The sequence below is a fragment of the Botrytis porri genome (genome assembly GCF_014898465.1).
Source record: "Botrytis porri strain MUCL 3234 chromosome Unknown BPOR_002, whole genome shotgun sequence".
NCBI lineage: Eukaryota > Fungi > Ascomycota > Leotiomycetes > Helotiales > Sclerotiniaceae > Botrytis > Botrytis porri.
In genome coordinates, this window is record NW_024066076.1 from 3227599 (window position 1) to 3243923 (window position 16325).

Genomic DNA, 16325 nt, shown 5'->3' on the forward strand with positions numbered 1-16325 from the left:
TAAAGGAAGCGAATCCCACATGTAAGGAGAAAGAAATGAGAGGACTGAACTGGTGTGCTTTTGTAGTAGAGAAGATTTCAATATGATAATTGCTTCCTGAATCCATTCACAAGGATTATAATTTTAGTCAATCGAGAGAGAAGTGTTTTAGATCTCGAAACATCATAATTTATTCCCGGAGAGAGAGATATGGTGTTCAATTAGCTAGTTAATAAGAGTATCATTAAATACAATTCCCAAGTCTCGAAACCAGACAATCTAAGTTATACTCCGAGCTTTGAGATAATCCCAAATACAGAATTATATCGATTATCTACACACCCCTAAATTCATCATTCTGGAGTCGTCTGATCATCAGACTGCGATGTGAGGCACCCTTTCAGAACCCATGGATGCTAGATATATCCTACTAGATATATCTTACCAACCGAATTTTATACGAGAATCTATATCATTAGTAAATCATTCATCGCGCTAACGAGATACTTAGGTCGATAGATGAATGAGATGTCGGAACTATCTAATCAGTAATGGATATAGTACTTTAAAACCTCTAGAAACAGACATAAATATGTGTGAAACCGAGACTATGAGCTATCCCAGCTCAATAATCGACATCTGTGAAATTTATGATTTGTTCAACACCCTAAAATTATGTAATCTTATATATATAGGAATGTTATTCGAAAAAGTTTATACCTATTCATATATCAATATTTGATTTCAAAATTACTACTCTAGTCATTATAAATAGATAAGATAATTCTGAATAAATAACTCTAGATAAATACTCGTACATGTATTTGTTCATTAAGTTACAACCGAGAAACCCTGATTAGATACATAGTTACTTACTCATTTATTTCTATTGAACAGACTTTCTAAGATGTATATACAAAATGTATAAGTTAAAAGGGATTGTATTCATCTATCTAACTCTGCTTTTTTTCAAAGAAAGAATATTATTCTACAAATATACTATCTAAATAAATAATATCATTGAGAATAATATCATTACTATCATCGTCAATAAATATCACATTAGAAATGACATTACATATAACAATAACTTGTCCTGATATCGCATATCACGTGTTCCAACAATTTCACATATTTCCAGAATCCTTCAAAAGCAGATTCTCATCTTTAATATATTTGTTATATTATCTAGGGAATTGTTTTCTATAATTTCAAGATGATGATACTTGTCTTTCTTCTTCGATAGATGGATCTATAACCTTCAATTCTCAATCTCTACTTCTCAATCTTTGTTTTTCACTTTATTTAAGAGGAAAGAAACTAAGATGACTTGGAATTCAACTTACTATTCAAACTATTTTTTAAAAAAAAAAAAAAAAAAAAAATCTTTTTTCAACTTCAAATCAAATAATACTATAAGTGTTAAAATATTATTATTAAAGTATTTATAGATAAGATTACTAAGACATAAAAAGAATTGTAATTTGTATTCAGATGCTATTGTGAGTATCTGAATGACGTCACGACGTCATGCTCAAGAATTTGCGTGTGGAATTTATATTTTTACAAAAGGAATTTGTGGAGTAGATTTCTTTACACCACTTGATTCGCTTCATATTCTGATTCAAACTCTCAAATTATCTCACCAGACTAGAAAAGTGCAATATCTGATATCCCGATACGCATTTCCCATCTCACAACCTCTCCACATCCACAACCCTTTCCTCTTCTAATTGCCCCTCCTCCCCACCCCCACCACCGCCACTCCCCTCAACTCCCCCACCCCCTGCGAAAACCTCTTCCCCATCCACCCCAACATCCCCTCTCTCGCTCTTTCCCTCCCCCCTCCCCCCCACCTCTCCTCCCCAATCATCATCTTCATCCCCGGAAACCCCAATATCAAATCCACCACCTCCTCATGCCTCTCATAACTCCATCTCGCCTCCGTTTCCACAACCTGCACATCCACAAATCCCACATCCTCGAACTCCCTCCTCACACCCTCAGTACTCGTCCACTCTACGGGCATCTCCATTTTCATTTCCGGGTTTCCATCCCCATTTCCATCCCCATCCTTAGCAGCAGCAGCAGCACCCACCCCCATAAGCACCATCCACTCACTCTCTTTCCACGCCGTACACGCCCCCGCCCCCCCTCTCATCAACGTCCTCTTCATTTCCCCCAACCCCCTCCTCGGTTCCGGCAATATAAACAACACCAAACTCGCAAACGCATGACTTGCCTCTCCCTCCCCCACAATCCTTCTCAAATCCTGCGCATCGCACACCTCCGTTTTCACACATTTCCAAACTCCATTTCCCCTCTCCACCTCCCTTTCTTTCCTCGCCTGCAACTGTGCTACCATCGGGGGGCTGAAATCCGAGGCGAGAATTTTCACTCCCGGTACCTGGTTCTCCCCCTCCTCCCCCTTCATCGAGGCTTGAAGAAGTGATCCAAACTCCCCCATTAAATACTCCGTCACCTGTCCAGTTCCACAACCCACATCTAGGATGAGTTTTTCTTTGCAAGCGACACTATCGAACGGTAGTACATCGTGCGCTAATTGTATCATGTGACGGAGAGGGAGAGTGCTAGGTTGAAGACCTTTGGAGGTAGACATCTGGGTGATGCAGGATATGCAGGTAGAGGTGCTCCATTTGGATTGGGAACCTGGGGAAGGGGGGATGTTAGTGCGCGTGGGGGCTTTGGATGGGGGATTTGGAGGTTGTGGAGGGGATGAGAGAGAGAAGAGGAGAAATGAAAGGGAGAAAAGTGGTTTGAGTAATTGGGCCGTACCGAGTTCTTTCATGAGATTGGTCATTTTGTGGTATGTTGCTTTTGCTTTTGATTTTCTGCTGTGGTGAGGTGTAAGATTGTATTATATCGTATTGTACCTGATCGTATCGTATCTGATCGTATGATATCTGATGGTATTGTCTTGCTTCCAACTGTACTATACCACCACAAGATTCGAATCCAAAAAAAAAAGAGCATACAAAACAAATATGTACCCCTCCTCCTCCCTCCCCCAAAAGCAAACATATCAACATCCCCATCAACTCCCTCTTCCATCAACTCCTCCCGGCTACTTCCCGGCGACTTTCCCCCCGCACCACACCAACCACACCCCCAACCGGCAACAAACCGGCCACTTTTCGGAGACATATTCACGATCCGCAATCCCCAACCATCTACCTTACCTTACCTCACCTCACCTTATCAAGCCCAAATCCCGCATCCAAACAGCGCAGCCAGCAAAAAGAAATCAACCAAGAAATCAAAAACTTTGTTCACCGATACGTAGACAGACTCAGAGAATAACTAAAATGATCAATACCTAACCTGCCCGACGAGCGGCAGCTTATTTTCGCCGAGGAATAAATGGCGGGGTTCGGATGATGTGATCATCGCGCTTCCCCTTTCATTCGGCTATACTTCGTAGGGATATAGGGATACAGTAGGACTTGACTATATCAGATTGAGATTTATCGGAATCTTGAAAAATATTAGAAAACTTTCCTTATTTGATTAGTTTTTATATAAAAACACTAGATTTTTGAATAAAACTAAAACATTAAAATCCTTTTTTTTCTTTCGAATTTGATATAAATTTTAACAATAAATTCTCAATAACAAATTTAACAAAATAAGCTTCAATTAATTACTATGACATAATATCCTTCAAAAACATGAGATTTTAAAGCTAAAATCTAATTAATAGAAATATGAACAAAAACATTTAAACTCTTATTTTTTATACCGGAATTTTTCCTTATACGGAATTTGATTAATCGAATTTTTCGTTCCGGTATAAGGCTAACCGAGTTTTACTGTATTCTCCGATTTGTAATACTCAGGAACATCTGAATAAAGTTCAAGAAGATGTGCTAACTCAAAGCATCAACTTGACTTTAAAGATCTATAACCTTTCATGCGATAGAAAACAATTCATAATCTTACATCGGAACATATTTATTCTACGCACTCGAACCTTGGAATCCAAAACGACCATCTCACAACAAAAAGTACTATGAGATAGAGAATTCACAACTTATTAAAGCTTCAATTATACGGCATTAACGACCGGAAAGTTATGTGAACTATCCACCATCTTAAACAACCCTATTAACCTCATTTGTCTCCATCGGACCAGTTGTAACTGAAGTTCCCGTAACACTAGGAGCATAACTTCCTGGGACTTGTTGTCCACTACTGATCCTACTGTCACCAATTTCCGATTGAACTCCTTCATTACGATAACCATCTTCAGTACCAACAACGGAACCCCCTACATCTTGGACTTGTTGATGTTCAACACTTTCCTGACGCATTGCACCAGAATCCAAGTTACCTTGTGATTGAAGTTCTTCCTCATCTAACTGCCAGTCGCGAAGATCATCCTCGGCATCATTGAGAATTTGTCTAGCTTGTTCAGTGTGTTCGAAAGCTGGACGAGTATTTCCTGGTACGATTGGTGTATCATCAAGAAGATTGAGGAGTCGACGTCCATGACGAGCAAGAATGATTTGCTTCTCTGCTCTTTCAATCGTGGCTGTAAATTCGGCATCATATGCCTCCTTGATTTTCTTTCTTGTCTGTAGGTAGCTTGTCAGTTACTTGGCTGTTCTTGCACAATCGTGACTTCAAAACGACAGAACTTACAATATTTGTTAATTGAGCCTCGGCAACCAATTGTTCTGCTTCTGCTCTGACCAACTCTTGCTCCAAGGTAACCAATGTAGCACTTTGAGGTTCCTTGGCCCGTAACTTGGCAATTTGGTCTACCAATTTATGTTTATGGTCCCGACTTGGTTGAACACTCTTCTCAGTATTTCGAATCGCTTTCAATACTCCTCTTGAATCATCCAAATTGTGTGCATAATAATCTTCCTGATCACCCAATTCGCTCAACAAAACTCCAATCTTATCCGAGATTTCCGAAATCGCATCGTCTTCAGTGGATTCACCCCATTCGGAAAGTTGAGTAGCAATCGAGATACGTTCTTTGCCTGCCGTTTCATATGCTGTAATGAGATTGTTTTCGGTTTTGATAAGTTTGTAAAGTTTCTTTGAGAGATCCGGTTGATTGATTCCACGAAGGGAAGAGAGGGAGAAATGTTTGGAGGATGAAGTTTCTTTGGATGAAGATTTGCCCCCTGAAGAGCGAACTGACAGTGCTCGATTCCTGACAAGAAGAATGTTAGCGATTATAATTTTAACTTGACGATCAGCGTAATTGAACATGGGTCGAAGACCGCGACGACGAGGGTGTAACAAAGGATGATTGGGTGCGAACAAATGTTTTAAAGGATTATGTTTCTCTCCCGATCCAGAACCTCTGCTGGAATTTGCCCGTCGCAGCATTTTTTGATCACTTTTTCCTTGGTGTTGAAGTAAAAATTAAGAGATGTGAAACAGAATTAAATTAACAAATTGTACTTACATATTGATAGTTGAATCGAATCCAGAAAGTACTATGTTTTATTGGTCCTAAAAACTGATCAGCTCTTTCCTTTTCTTTTTATGGCACCTTTTAATGCAATGCGTATCTGACCAGCGAATACTTTCAAGATATGAAATATAGATGTAACATAAAATGATCCTTCAAATCTGGATACTTCTCAGGTTTTGTCTCGATGTGTGATTGCTTCATGTTGACCATCGCATGAATAGCCTCATCAACTATATAGGTATATAGAGAAGATAGATGGATGTCTCCTGCGACGAAAGGACAGGGGAGAACAAACCTTGCAATTCAATTTATGCCGCTTCACCTTACGGTTTGAAAGGTCGTTGAATATATACTCCACGATAGTCGACAAGGTTTCCGAGTTAATATAAATGATGACTGTTGATATAATATAATAACTACCTGGGTGGTGATGGTTGATAACAAGGATAATTGAAGCAAAGGAAGCTTTCTTGATGCAGGTTATTACGATTACCCCACCATTATCATTGACGTCATACATACCTAGTAATATTAATGTGGTTTATCATCGAGTGGCCCATATTATCGAGTGGCCCACTTTCACCTCAATTTATACTTTCAAATCCATATTATTCAATAACAATTGAATTAATTAATTGAAATTATTAAGAATTTAATAATCTAGGATTTATTATATTATTTTGATAGGTTCTTGTATTATATTCTATCTTTCTGTATTTATTATAATATCGATTAGAAAATACTTCTTTATTAGAATTCCTCTTTTTTTGATGTTTATTATATTGAATTTAAATATCAATTTTTTATTAAGATAATATATTAAGAACCTTTTGTTTAATGAGTATTCCTTTTTAATATAATTAAGTTTTTTTTATGTGTTAATGCTTATTTAATATTTTATTTATTATTTAAAGTATACAATTCTTTATATTTAAAAGTATATTTTTATAAATTAATCTTTTTATATTTTTAATTAAAACTAATATAATTTTGAATATAGGTGTAGGAGAGCTTGATTAATAATAAGTTATTCAAGATTTAATTAATATTAATTAAAAAAGAGCTTTTGTTGGATTGTAAGGGGTTTGAGAGATTCATTGATTTAAATTGAAAAAAAAGGGAGTAGATATATGAATTTGAATATTTAATTTCGAGAGTATAGCTTTAGGATTAAATAGAATTAAATCTATTCTTTGAAATTCTGATTTTATATTCTGAGAGGTGATTAATTTCTTATATACAATTTTAAAAGTTATAAAGAATTCAACCTTTGAAATATAATTAATATATATTTTAATAAATTTATTAATTTGATTATTATATAAATGTTTTAAATTACTAAAATAGTTAATATTAAGTAGTTGAATTAAATAACTTAAATATAATAATAAATATAAATATATAATATTGTTCTTTTTGTAGTATATTTGAAAAGCTATTGATTTATAGTTTTCATGCCTATTTAATACTAATATTCGATATTTACTCTTTCTTTGATTTTTAATATGTTTATCAAAATATTTCAATTATTCTAAATTTGTTTTATTATTTATTTATTTATTAGATATAAATTTAATAGTTTATTCTATAGGAAGATTTTTTTTAATATATTAATTAAAGAGATAAACTTGTTTTTGAACTATTAAAAATAAGGGAATAATTTCACCCTTTTTATTTTTATATATTATTATTATAGCCTATTCTCAATTACCTAGCTATATTATTTTGCTTTTGTCATTTTGTTCAGCATTAATTATTATTATTACTAAATATATAATCTCTATTATAAAGTCTATTTCATTGAAATTATAGAAATCTTTATTTAAAATATTATATTTCGTTTGTATATTTGTAATTAATCGAAACCATTCTTTAAAAAGTTTAGGATTCTTATAAAAAACTCTTTAAAAGTTATAAATATAATTAAAATATATCTTTAATTTGATTCAATATTTTATAAATTGATATGCCCAAAGTTTCTTAATATATTTTATACTTTTTAATTTAAGAATATTATTTGTTATATCTTTTATATTCTTTAGTTTAAATGAAAATTCTTTTAAATTTATATCGAGTATATATTAAATAATCATTTTTTTTTCTAATTCTATAATCTTATAACAATTCGTTTGAGTTTTTGTATAAAGAAGTAAACCTTTTATTTTATATCGAAAAGTTGTATAAGAAATATTATAAAGTATAGTAGCCTTTTGAATACTTAATTTTTTATTTTTATAAATAGCTTCAATAGTAAGGAGTATATAAGCTTTTTAATTATTCGAATTCATTATAGGTTGTTGATAAAATATATGTTAAAAGAAACAAGTATAAATTGAGGTGAAAGTGGGCTACTCGATGATATAGGCTATTCAATGATAAACCACGTTAGTTAGTTATCGTTTGAATTACTGAGATGATTGAGATGATAAGATGACTAAGATGGTCAGATGACTAAGAGTATCGTATTGTTGCGTGATTTTGCGATGGAATTGATTCCCCCAGAATTTGATGTGGGAAATCTGATAGGTTGAATCCTGGGATTGTATGGGCAGGCTGGAGGCAGGTATCTCTCATAGCAAGTGACCTGTCACCCGAACAAATATAGCAATATCGTGAACAGTAAGAGAAAGAGTACATTTCCCACCATGTCATCCCTTCATACAGACAGACATTGAGATATCTACTCTTCATGACACTCCTGCGAGGATCTCTCAGGCAACTTTGTAGGTTTTATGAAAGGTAGATTTATCATATATCACAGTACCTGATTCAGAACACGATACCATCTAAGATCAAAACATCATCAATTTATTGCTCATCCAACTCGCCATCTCATCGTACAACTCACCCCCCCCCGAGCTAAATAAGTGAAACTCCGCAGGGTAGATCCCCATACTTCGTATAACCCATAACATTATCATACGCTGTACAACAAACAACCCCCAGATATCCAAAACAAAGACAGTGTGTATAGAAGAATCAAGATTTCCTCTCATATAGCCAGCTAGCCAACCGTGCTCGCTCCACACACATAAACAATCATATCCACATCGGAAATCATCTATCTTTCATCTCTCATAGTGCCTATCTCAAGCCATCCAATTCAAAGCAACCCCATACGCCTTAAATCACACACCCATACCCATACCATACTATACCATACTATACCATACCATACCATACCATACCCATCATGACCATGCATCATCATCATCATTCATTCATCCCGCGATCAATCACAAAAGACATTCCCTCTCAACCTAAATCCTACACCCCCTCAATACCTTCTTCTATGAGTCGAACTAGTATAACTCGTTCGACTCGCTCTTGGACTCGCCGTCGTAACATAGGTCCGACTCACCGGTCTCGAAGAACGGACGGAAGTAACCGAGACGCGTTGAGGGTGGTGGTGATGATGATGACCTCGAGAAACGGGTCGAGGGGCATAGACGACTTCACGGACAACAGGTTCGCGGTAGTATTTTGTTCGACTGGGCCAGCACATTTTGAGGGGGGTTTTGTAGAAGAGTGGATGTATGTATGTATGTATGTAGGTATGTAGGCATGTAGGTATGTGCGTTTGTTTGTTTGAAGGAGAGTGGATATATATGTGTATAACAGGTGATAATTGTTGTGACCGTTGTGTGTATTGTTTTTTCCAGGCGGTATCCAGTGAGTAAATTTCTTTCTTTGCCTGGTAATTTATTCAGAGTATGAAGAATTGTATATAAATTTATATAGTACAGTAAAACAAAGCACCAGAATCAAGAAGGGAAAAGCATATATTTATAACCTCTCATCCATCTCATCTCCAATCAAGTATTAACTTCATCAGATGTCATACAGCATACCTAGTCACTTTATCACATCAGCCAAGTCCAGGTTGCATGAGAATCTTACCACGATTCCCATGAATACACACAGACATTCACACCTATCACCAAGCTACGATTCGATACTACATACAACCCAGCTTCTCGACATTCTGACAAGAGATATCCACCAATAATCAACCCCCACTACATCGACCCCGGGATTAGAAAATCTAGAAAGATACCTAGGAACCCCAGCCTCCACCTCCACCATATTGGCTGTGATGAATGTTGCTGGAAAGTTTATCGCGGCATCGATGTTTTTTGGAACTTCCTTAGAGAGGATTGAATTGGTGATATACTTGAATTATCTACCTAACCTTACCGGGACCTAGGTAAAATAGCCATCAATGCGATCATCTAGAGAACTCTACCTCGTAGCTACCCCCAAACCAACAACAATCCTCACAGAAACCTCGTAAATGATGAAGAGAAGAATTACAGATTGTGTACCAGAGGAGGTACCGTAGTTTAACAATTCAAAAATCAGGTCAAACTTTGACCACAAATCCAGATGCGTCTATTCATCTTCATCATACCGTATCCCCATCTCCATCGATATATCTCCATCCTCGTTTATCGCGATATGTATGACCTACCTAGTACTCATCACATCGTCAATCGTCAATCGAAAATGGAGAATAGATAGTTTTACAAGTACAAAATCAGATACAATCCCAACTACTGTACAAACGAATTAGATTCAGTCCCACGAGATAGTAACACGGATAGATGGATACCTAGCTTTTGGAAAAGATGATGATTAAGGTTATTTCTTGATTTTCTCTATTCTACTTCGAAGGTCTCAGAAAGAGGAGGTTTTAACTTTTCAGGGCCTTTTTTCTCTTTCTCTCTCTCTCTCTCTCTCGCTTCTCCAATTACAACTTACAAGATCTACGATACCTACCTAGTAGGCTAGTACGTAGTTAAGTGGACAATTAACTTTAAGGGTCAGACGTCAGGCTGCATTAGCTCTTTTGTGTTTCCTAGGGTAGGGTTCGAATTCATCAACTACCTAGTAACTTACTCTTCACCGTCTTGATTTCTATTATCTTTCTCGCGGGGTAAGCAAGCGTATGGCGCTTCGGGATTGAACTTTTGATTCATTTCTATCTTTTGGGGTTTAGAAAATCTACTCAGCGGATGTTTCATTTCCAGTCGATTCATTGTAGATGCAGCTGCGGAAATCTTGAGGCTATACATAGTATGTCCTGCATACTGCATGTAGAAAGTTCTAATAATATACCGATTCGATTTTGTTCTTTTAATGTAAGAGGAGAGGGAGCGTAAGAGCCTCCTCGCCTATGCTGGATGTGGAAATTTCCATTGATGAAGGGGTGTGAAGATATGATTAAGGGGAAAGGAATACGGAGTCTAATGAATCGATTTGGATATGATTATCGTGGTTGTAATCTCAGAAACTGTAATCGAGTATATGTTTGTATATACCACAAGTCATTCAGTTCAATACATTCAGGAAGGAATCCAAAATCCCCAGCTCATCTCGTTTGTGGCATATCAGTTTATGACAAGTCACGTGATGATACTCCTACAGCCAAACCTCATCTTTTCATACTCTTTCGCTTCACGATCTTGCGAGTAGATTTGATACCCGGTATATATATTTGACATTGGACACGCAGGAACTATTGTGATTATTCATTATCACGTCAACTTTCTCTATCATCATTTCTTCCCATCGCGAGAATTTCCTCCGTGGTGGTTCGAGATAAGCCATCTCCAAAGATCTCTGGAGACTTTGATAACGGCTATTGCAATTGGAAACTGAATATTTTATTTGAAAGAAACTTGCGACTGTATAGTCAAGAAAGCTTAGTTCTGAGAGTACTGGATGCATAGGAGGTGAAAGGGGATCTCGTTTATATAACTTTCTCTGGATTCCGAGTATGCTTTTTGGATAAAAGGCGAAATGGAAAATAAACACCACTTTGGAGATACAGGACTTGGTGGACAAGAATTAGAAGAGAAGATCTAGAATGGCAGAAGTGCCAGGGTTGAAAGGAGGATCAGCATAACCATTTCAAGTAACTCGAAATCTTACAAAGGTTAGATTTTGAGCTCCTCAGAGCTATCCACAATTTATCAATCACGCAAGTCACGTGAAAGTCACACTTTGCTGAAAAATCTATTATGTCCTTTTCAGTTGAAGTACATGGAGGTCGAACTGTTTTCATACATTCGAAAGTTCCCTAGCTATAGCTAGCTTCAATACTCTAGTCCTAGATGATCTCGATGCGCAAATCGATATCAGGATTCTGATAATGAATACGTACTTAGTAACCTACTCATTAAACATTCCCGAATGCGAATGCGGGTTTCGTTCGGTTCCACCTCCAAATCCGAACCAATCACCGCAAAGAAAATCAACATAACCGATATCCCTGCATCTTGCACAACCCTATATCTTACACACTTTTATTTATTGAATTAAAAATCAATTTTAAATTCAAAAATTGTTATAATAACTTCAAAACTAATATATAAAGTTTCAAAAATATTGTAAAACAAAATCAAATTTCTAAGAGATTTAAAATATAAAACAAAATAATAATCAATTTAAAATAACGTTATTATAAAATATTAAAAATATAATAAAAAACTATATTAAAATTTATTTATAAAACTAAAAGTTAATTTTTCAAATTCTTTTATATTAATATTTTTTAAAAAATGTTTAAATATTCAAAAAACATTAAGAATCAAGTTTTAAATAAGATTTTAAAAATATATTTAATTTAATAAAAAAATTTAAAATTTATTTTTAAAATTTATTTAATCTTTTTTCTATAAAAAGAAAAATTATACATCAAATTAAACTTATTAAGTTTAATCTTTAACTATTATAAAAGAATATAATACTAAAATAAAATCATTTTAAAGATTCAATATTAAATCTATTATAAATTAATAAATAAGAAAACAATAATTCTGAAGATACTATTTATCTTTTCAAATTTCAAGATTATATACATTCTTTTTTCAAAAGAAATATATGATAAACTTATTTTTAAAAGAATTTCATCTAAAAAAAGATCTTTAATTTCTTCAATATTTCTAAGAATTTCAAATTCGAAATTCATTTTTAATTCAATCCTATAATATTTTATATTTGATATTTATATAAAAAATAATTATATATTTCAAAAATTGTATTAAAGAACAAATTGTTTAAGAATATCTTATAATAATAATATTATTATAATATATAATTATAAGTGTTTTTTTTTATAAATAATTATAAATGTATATAATTAATAAAAAATATCTTTCTATATTTTTTCAATTTAAATTAATATATAAATATTATTATAAAACTAACTTTTCATTCAAATACTATGAAATACTTAATTTATAATTACTTTTAATTTAAAAAAAAGATAATTTATAAATCTTATTATAATAATTCAAGATCTTTTTGAATTTTTAATATAAAGGCTTACTTTTTTAATTTTTTATATAAAAATAAATCAAAATTTCAAATTATTTAAAAAAAGAATAATTTTATTTATTTATATTATCGAATAAGTTAATATATAATATTTTTATATTAATATTTTAAAATTAATATTTTAATATTGAAATATTATTACACTTTTTAGATATTCTTAATATTTCAATTTTTGTTTTGAATAAAAAATAATATGGTTATATCTTAATAAAAAGTTTTAATAAAATATAATGATTAATTAATTATTAATTGAATTTAATATATTACTTTGAAAAGAAATAAAAGTATACAAGATATAGGGTTGTGCAAGATGTAGGGATATCGGTTATCCATACATGGGTTTTGACATCTACATTTTTCTCATCTTTCTCTGTCTGTCCCTTCGACCTGCAATGGAATTGAAACTCTGTTGGCGATAAATGATGTCGTCCAGGTTAATCATCAAAGATGGGAGTAAATCCACTTCTTCATCGGAATCGGGGAGATGTATATACCGAATGAATGTCCAAATGAGTATTTATACATAGCTTCACCCCATTGACTTTATTCTATCAAGCCATTCCTATCAATTTCTCATCTCTTAAGTCTGTATCACTATCTTCCCTCTATTCTCATTCTACAGCGTTGAATCCCAAACTATGGTCCCCCTCCCCGAAATCCAAACCCAAACCTCCCATTTTCTACGCACCCACCCCGCCCCCCTCATCGCAGTCTTTGTCGGCGGTACCTCCGGAATCGGTACCCACACTGTCCTCGCCCTCGCTTCTGCCCACGCCAAAAACAGTACTCAACCGCTTCTCATCTTTATCGTTGGAAGAAATAAAGATGCAGCGACGAGGATAATCGCCGAATGTAGGGAGCTTTGTCCTCATGGAGATTTTCGCTTCGTGCAAGCGAGAGATTTGAGTTTGTTAAGGGATGTGGATCGTGTTTGTGAGGAGATTAGAGGGAAATTAGATGGGCGAGAAAAGGAAAAAGGGGAGAAAGGTCAGATTGATTTGTTGGTCATGACGCAGGGAGTTCTTACATTTTCTCAGAATGGTAGGTTTCTATTTTACCTCTAGCATTTGCTCTTATCCCTACTTCCTTTCCCATCCTCATCCCGTAGTATAATAAATCACAATCTCACAACCCACCAGCAACAAATGAAGGTCTCGACTCCACTTACTCCCTCATGTACTACTCTCGCATGCGCTTCATCATACAACTCCTCCCACTCCTTATTCGCTCGCCCCTGCCCAACCGCGTTATTTCAATCCTCAACTCCAAACTCCATGGTAAACTCATCCCCGAAGATCTTTCTCTTCGAAATCATAGTATTCTCCGCTATGCTTCTTCGCATGTATGTTGGATGACGACGTTCTTTATGGAGAAAATCGCCGAGGCGAATAGGGGGAAAATTAGTCTGATGCATGTTTATCCGGGGGTGGTGATGACTGATATGTTGGAGAAGGGGACGGTACCCAGGTGGTTGAAGTGGATGTGGAAGTTCGGAGTCGGACCGATGATAAGATTTTGGGAGACGAAGGGGGAGGTGTGTGGAGAGAGGATTTTGTGGCTGATGAGCGAGAGGTGGAGATCGAGGGCTTTGACAAAAGATGGGGAAGAGATGGAAATGGAGGCGGGGAAGAGGGGAGATTGTTTGCAAGATGTTGAGTTGGAAAAGGCGGTAGATGGTTCGCCGGGTGGGGGTATGTATAATGTTGGATCTGTGGGAGAAAGATATCCAACACCGAAGATGTATAATAAGTACAAGGAAGATGGAGTTTCTAAGGTGATATGGAAACATACTATGGATGCTTTTAGAGTGATTGAAGAGGGAGGTATTTTTCAAGGTTGATTGGCATTGCATGCACATTTATCATGCAATTATTTTGGAATTTGGAACTTTCATTTGCTAGTTTATGTGGACGTATAGACTCCTCCCGATATCAAGCACAAGTTTATTAATTATTAGAATATATACAAGAGCTCCCCATATCTGCGCTATGGGCTCATCACAATCACAATACACCGACATTCTTCCTACTAACACTGCTTTAAGAACCAGAGATTCATAGCTCTTTCTTCTGCTCGTCTTCTGCACCCTTATAATCCGCAATCTCGAGTCCCAACCAAGAAGACTCAATCTTCCCAGCTGCTTTAATCAACTCCGGAAACACGCAATTAGAATTACAACGACCAGGAACGAATTTAGTTCCCTCCCGATTATGATCTCCCATCCAATTGCAAATGGAAACAGGTTTGATCGATTCAATTCTCTCGAAAGAAAGTCCTTCGAAAAGAGGTAGTGCAGCAGGATATAATCCCTTCTCTGTCGCGCTTTTGAAAATCGATCCGAACATCATGGCATCACATTCATAACGATAGGATTTCGTAAGCGCGACGGCTTTTTCTCGTTCATGGCGGTTCTTGAACCCGGCTTTGCAGCGTGAGGATGTTTGGTATTGGGAGATGAGTGAGGGGGTTAGAGTGAAGCAGGATGTTATGAGATGGTCTCTTTCTTCGTCGAGTTTCTCTATGCGTGGTGTTAGGAAAAGTATGATTATATCGAATGAAGAGACAACTCAAACATAACGTAAGTCATGGCGTAATGCGTCTAATGGCGTAATGCGTCTAATTGTGGGGGACCACCCCATCAAAAAAGCAACAATTCAACAATGGTCCGTCGAAAAAGTTTAAAAGTGCAGGAAATGGAATCTCGACTTTCTGAAGCAGTATTAGGAGTTCAAAATGGAAAGTATAAGTCTTCATATGAAGCTGCAAAAGAACTGGGGCTTTCTAAAGATACTGTGACGCGACGCGTCAAAGGGGGTTCGTCGCGTTCTGAAGCACGTCAATCGCAACAGAAACTTTCTGCTGTACAAGAGAATGTACTTCTTAAGTGGATAAAGCAATTGACAATTAGCGGCTATTCACCAGGCCATCAGTTGTTAAAAGAATTGGCTGAGGAGTTACGTTCAAAACGGACTTATAATTTGGATTGCCCCTCATTTGACTCCCTTGAACTCCCACCACAACACCTTCTTGGTCATGAATGGGTTCCACGATTTATCAAACGACATCCTCATCTTACAGTTGTTATTGGCCGTCGAATTGAATCTGTAAGAATGGATGGTGCAACCAGGGAAACATGTAGTACTTGGTTTGACACGTATCAAAAAGCGATTCAGGATTATGGAATTGAGAAGAAAGACGAATATAATATGGATGAATCTGGACATTCAATTGGGACAATGGAATCAACTCGAATTATTATCGATTCTACACTTCGTACAAAACATCAAGCACATCCAGGCCGTCAAGAGTGGATTTCAATGGTAGAGTGTATTTGTGCGGATGGATCCATTCTTCCACCACTCGGGATTTTTAAAGGTAAAAATGTCCTTCAAAATTGGATTCCGAAGGAAGTTCTTGGTAGCTGGTTCTTTTCAGCAAATACAAAGGGCTGGACAAGCAATCTTCATGGATTAGAATGGCTAAAACGCGTTTTCGAACCTGCAACTCGTGCAAAAGCAGGTGGCAAATATCGGCTTCTCATCTGCGATGGCCA

The 16325-nt window shown here is 35.7% G+C and overlaps 4 protein-coding genes across 4 annotated transcripts; 1 reads left to right on the top strand and 3 right to left on the bottom strand.

The window, feature by feature from the left end:
- Nucleotides 1-1708: 1708 nt before the first annotated feature.
- EAF01_001965 (uncharacterized protein) lies at nt 1709-2920 on the bottom strand (the record flags this gene model as incomplete). The annotated part of the gene is made up of 2 exons (XM_038910215.1): nt 2776-2920; nt 1709-2649 (listed from the first exon to the last, which is right to left on the bottom strand). The coding sequence occupies exons 1-2, from the start codon at nt 2798-2800 to the stop codon at nt 1709-1711; spliced, it is 966 nt and encodes a 321-aa protein (XP_038775027.1). The 5' UTR covers nt 2801-2920.
- A 1171-nt stretch (nt 2921-4091) lies between these two features.
- EAF01_001966 (uncharacterized protein) lies at nt 4092-5343 on the bottom strand (the record flags this gene model as incomplete). Its single annotated transcript, XM_038910216.1, has 2 exons — nt 4092-4574; nt 4642-5343. The coding sequence occupies 2 exons, from the start codon at nt 5341-5343 to the stop codon at nt 4092-4094; spliced, it is 1185 nt and encodes a 394-aa protein (XP_038775028.1).
- An 8067-nt stretch (nt 5344-13410) lies between these two features.
- Nucleotides 13411-14612, top strand: EAF01_001967 (uncharacterized protein; the record flags this gene model as incomplete). The annotated part of the gene is made up of 2 exons (XM_038910217.1): nt 13411-13813; nt 13912-14612. 2 exons carry the CDS (start codon nt 13411-13413, stop codon nt 14610-14612), a joined length of 1104 nt encoding a protein of 367 aa, XP_038775029.1.
- A 214-nt stretch (nt 14613-14826) lies between these two features.
- EAF01_001968 (uncharacterized protein) lies at nt 14827-15117 on the bottom strand (the record flags this gene model as incomplete). Its single annotated transcript, XM_038910218.1, has 1 exon — nt 14827-15117. One exon carries the CDS (start codon nt 15115-15117, stop codon nt 14827-14829), a length of 291 nt encoding a protein of 96 aa, XP_038775030.1.
- Nucleotides 15118-16325: the final 1208 nt, after the last annotated feature.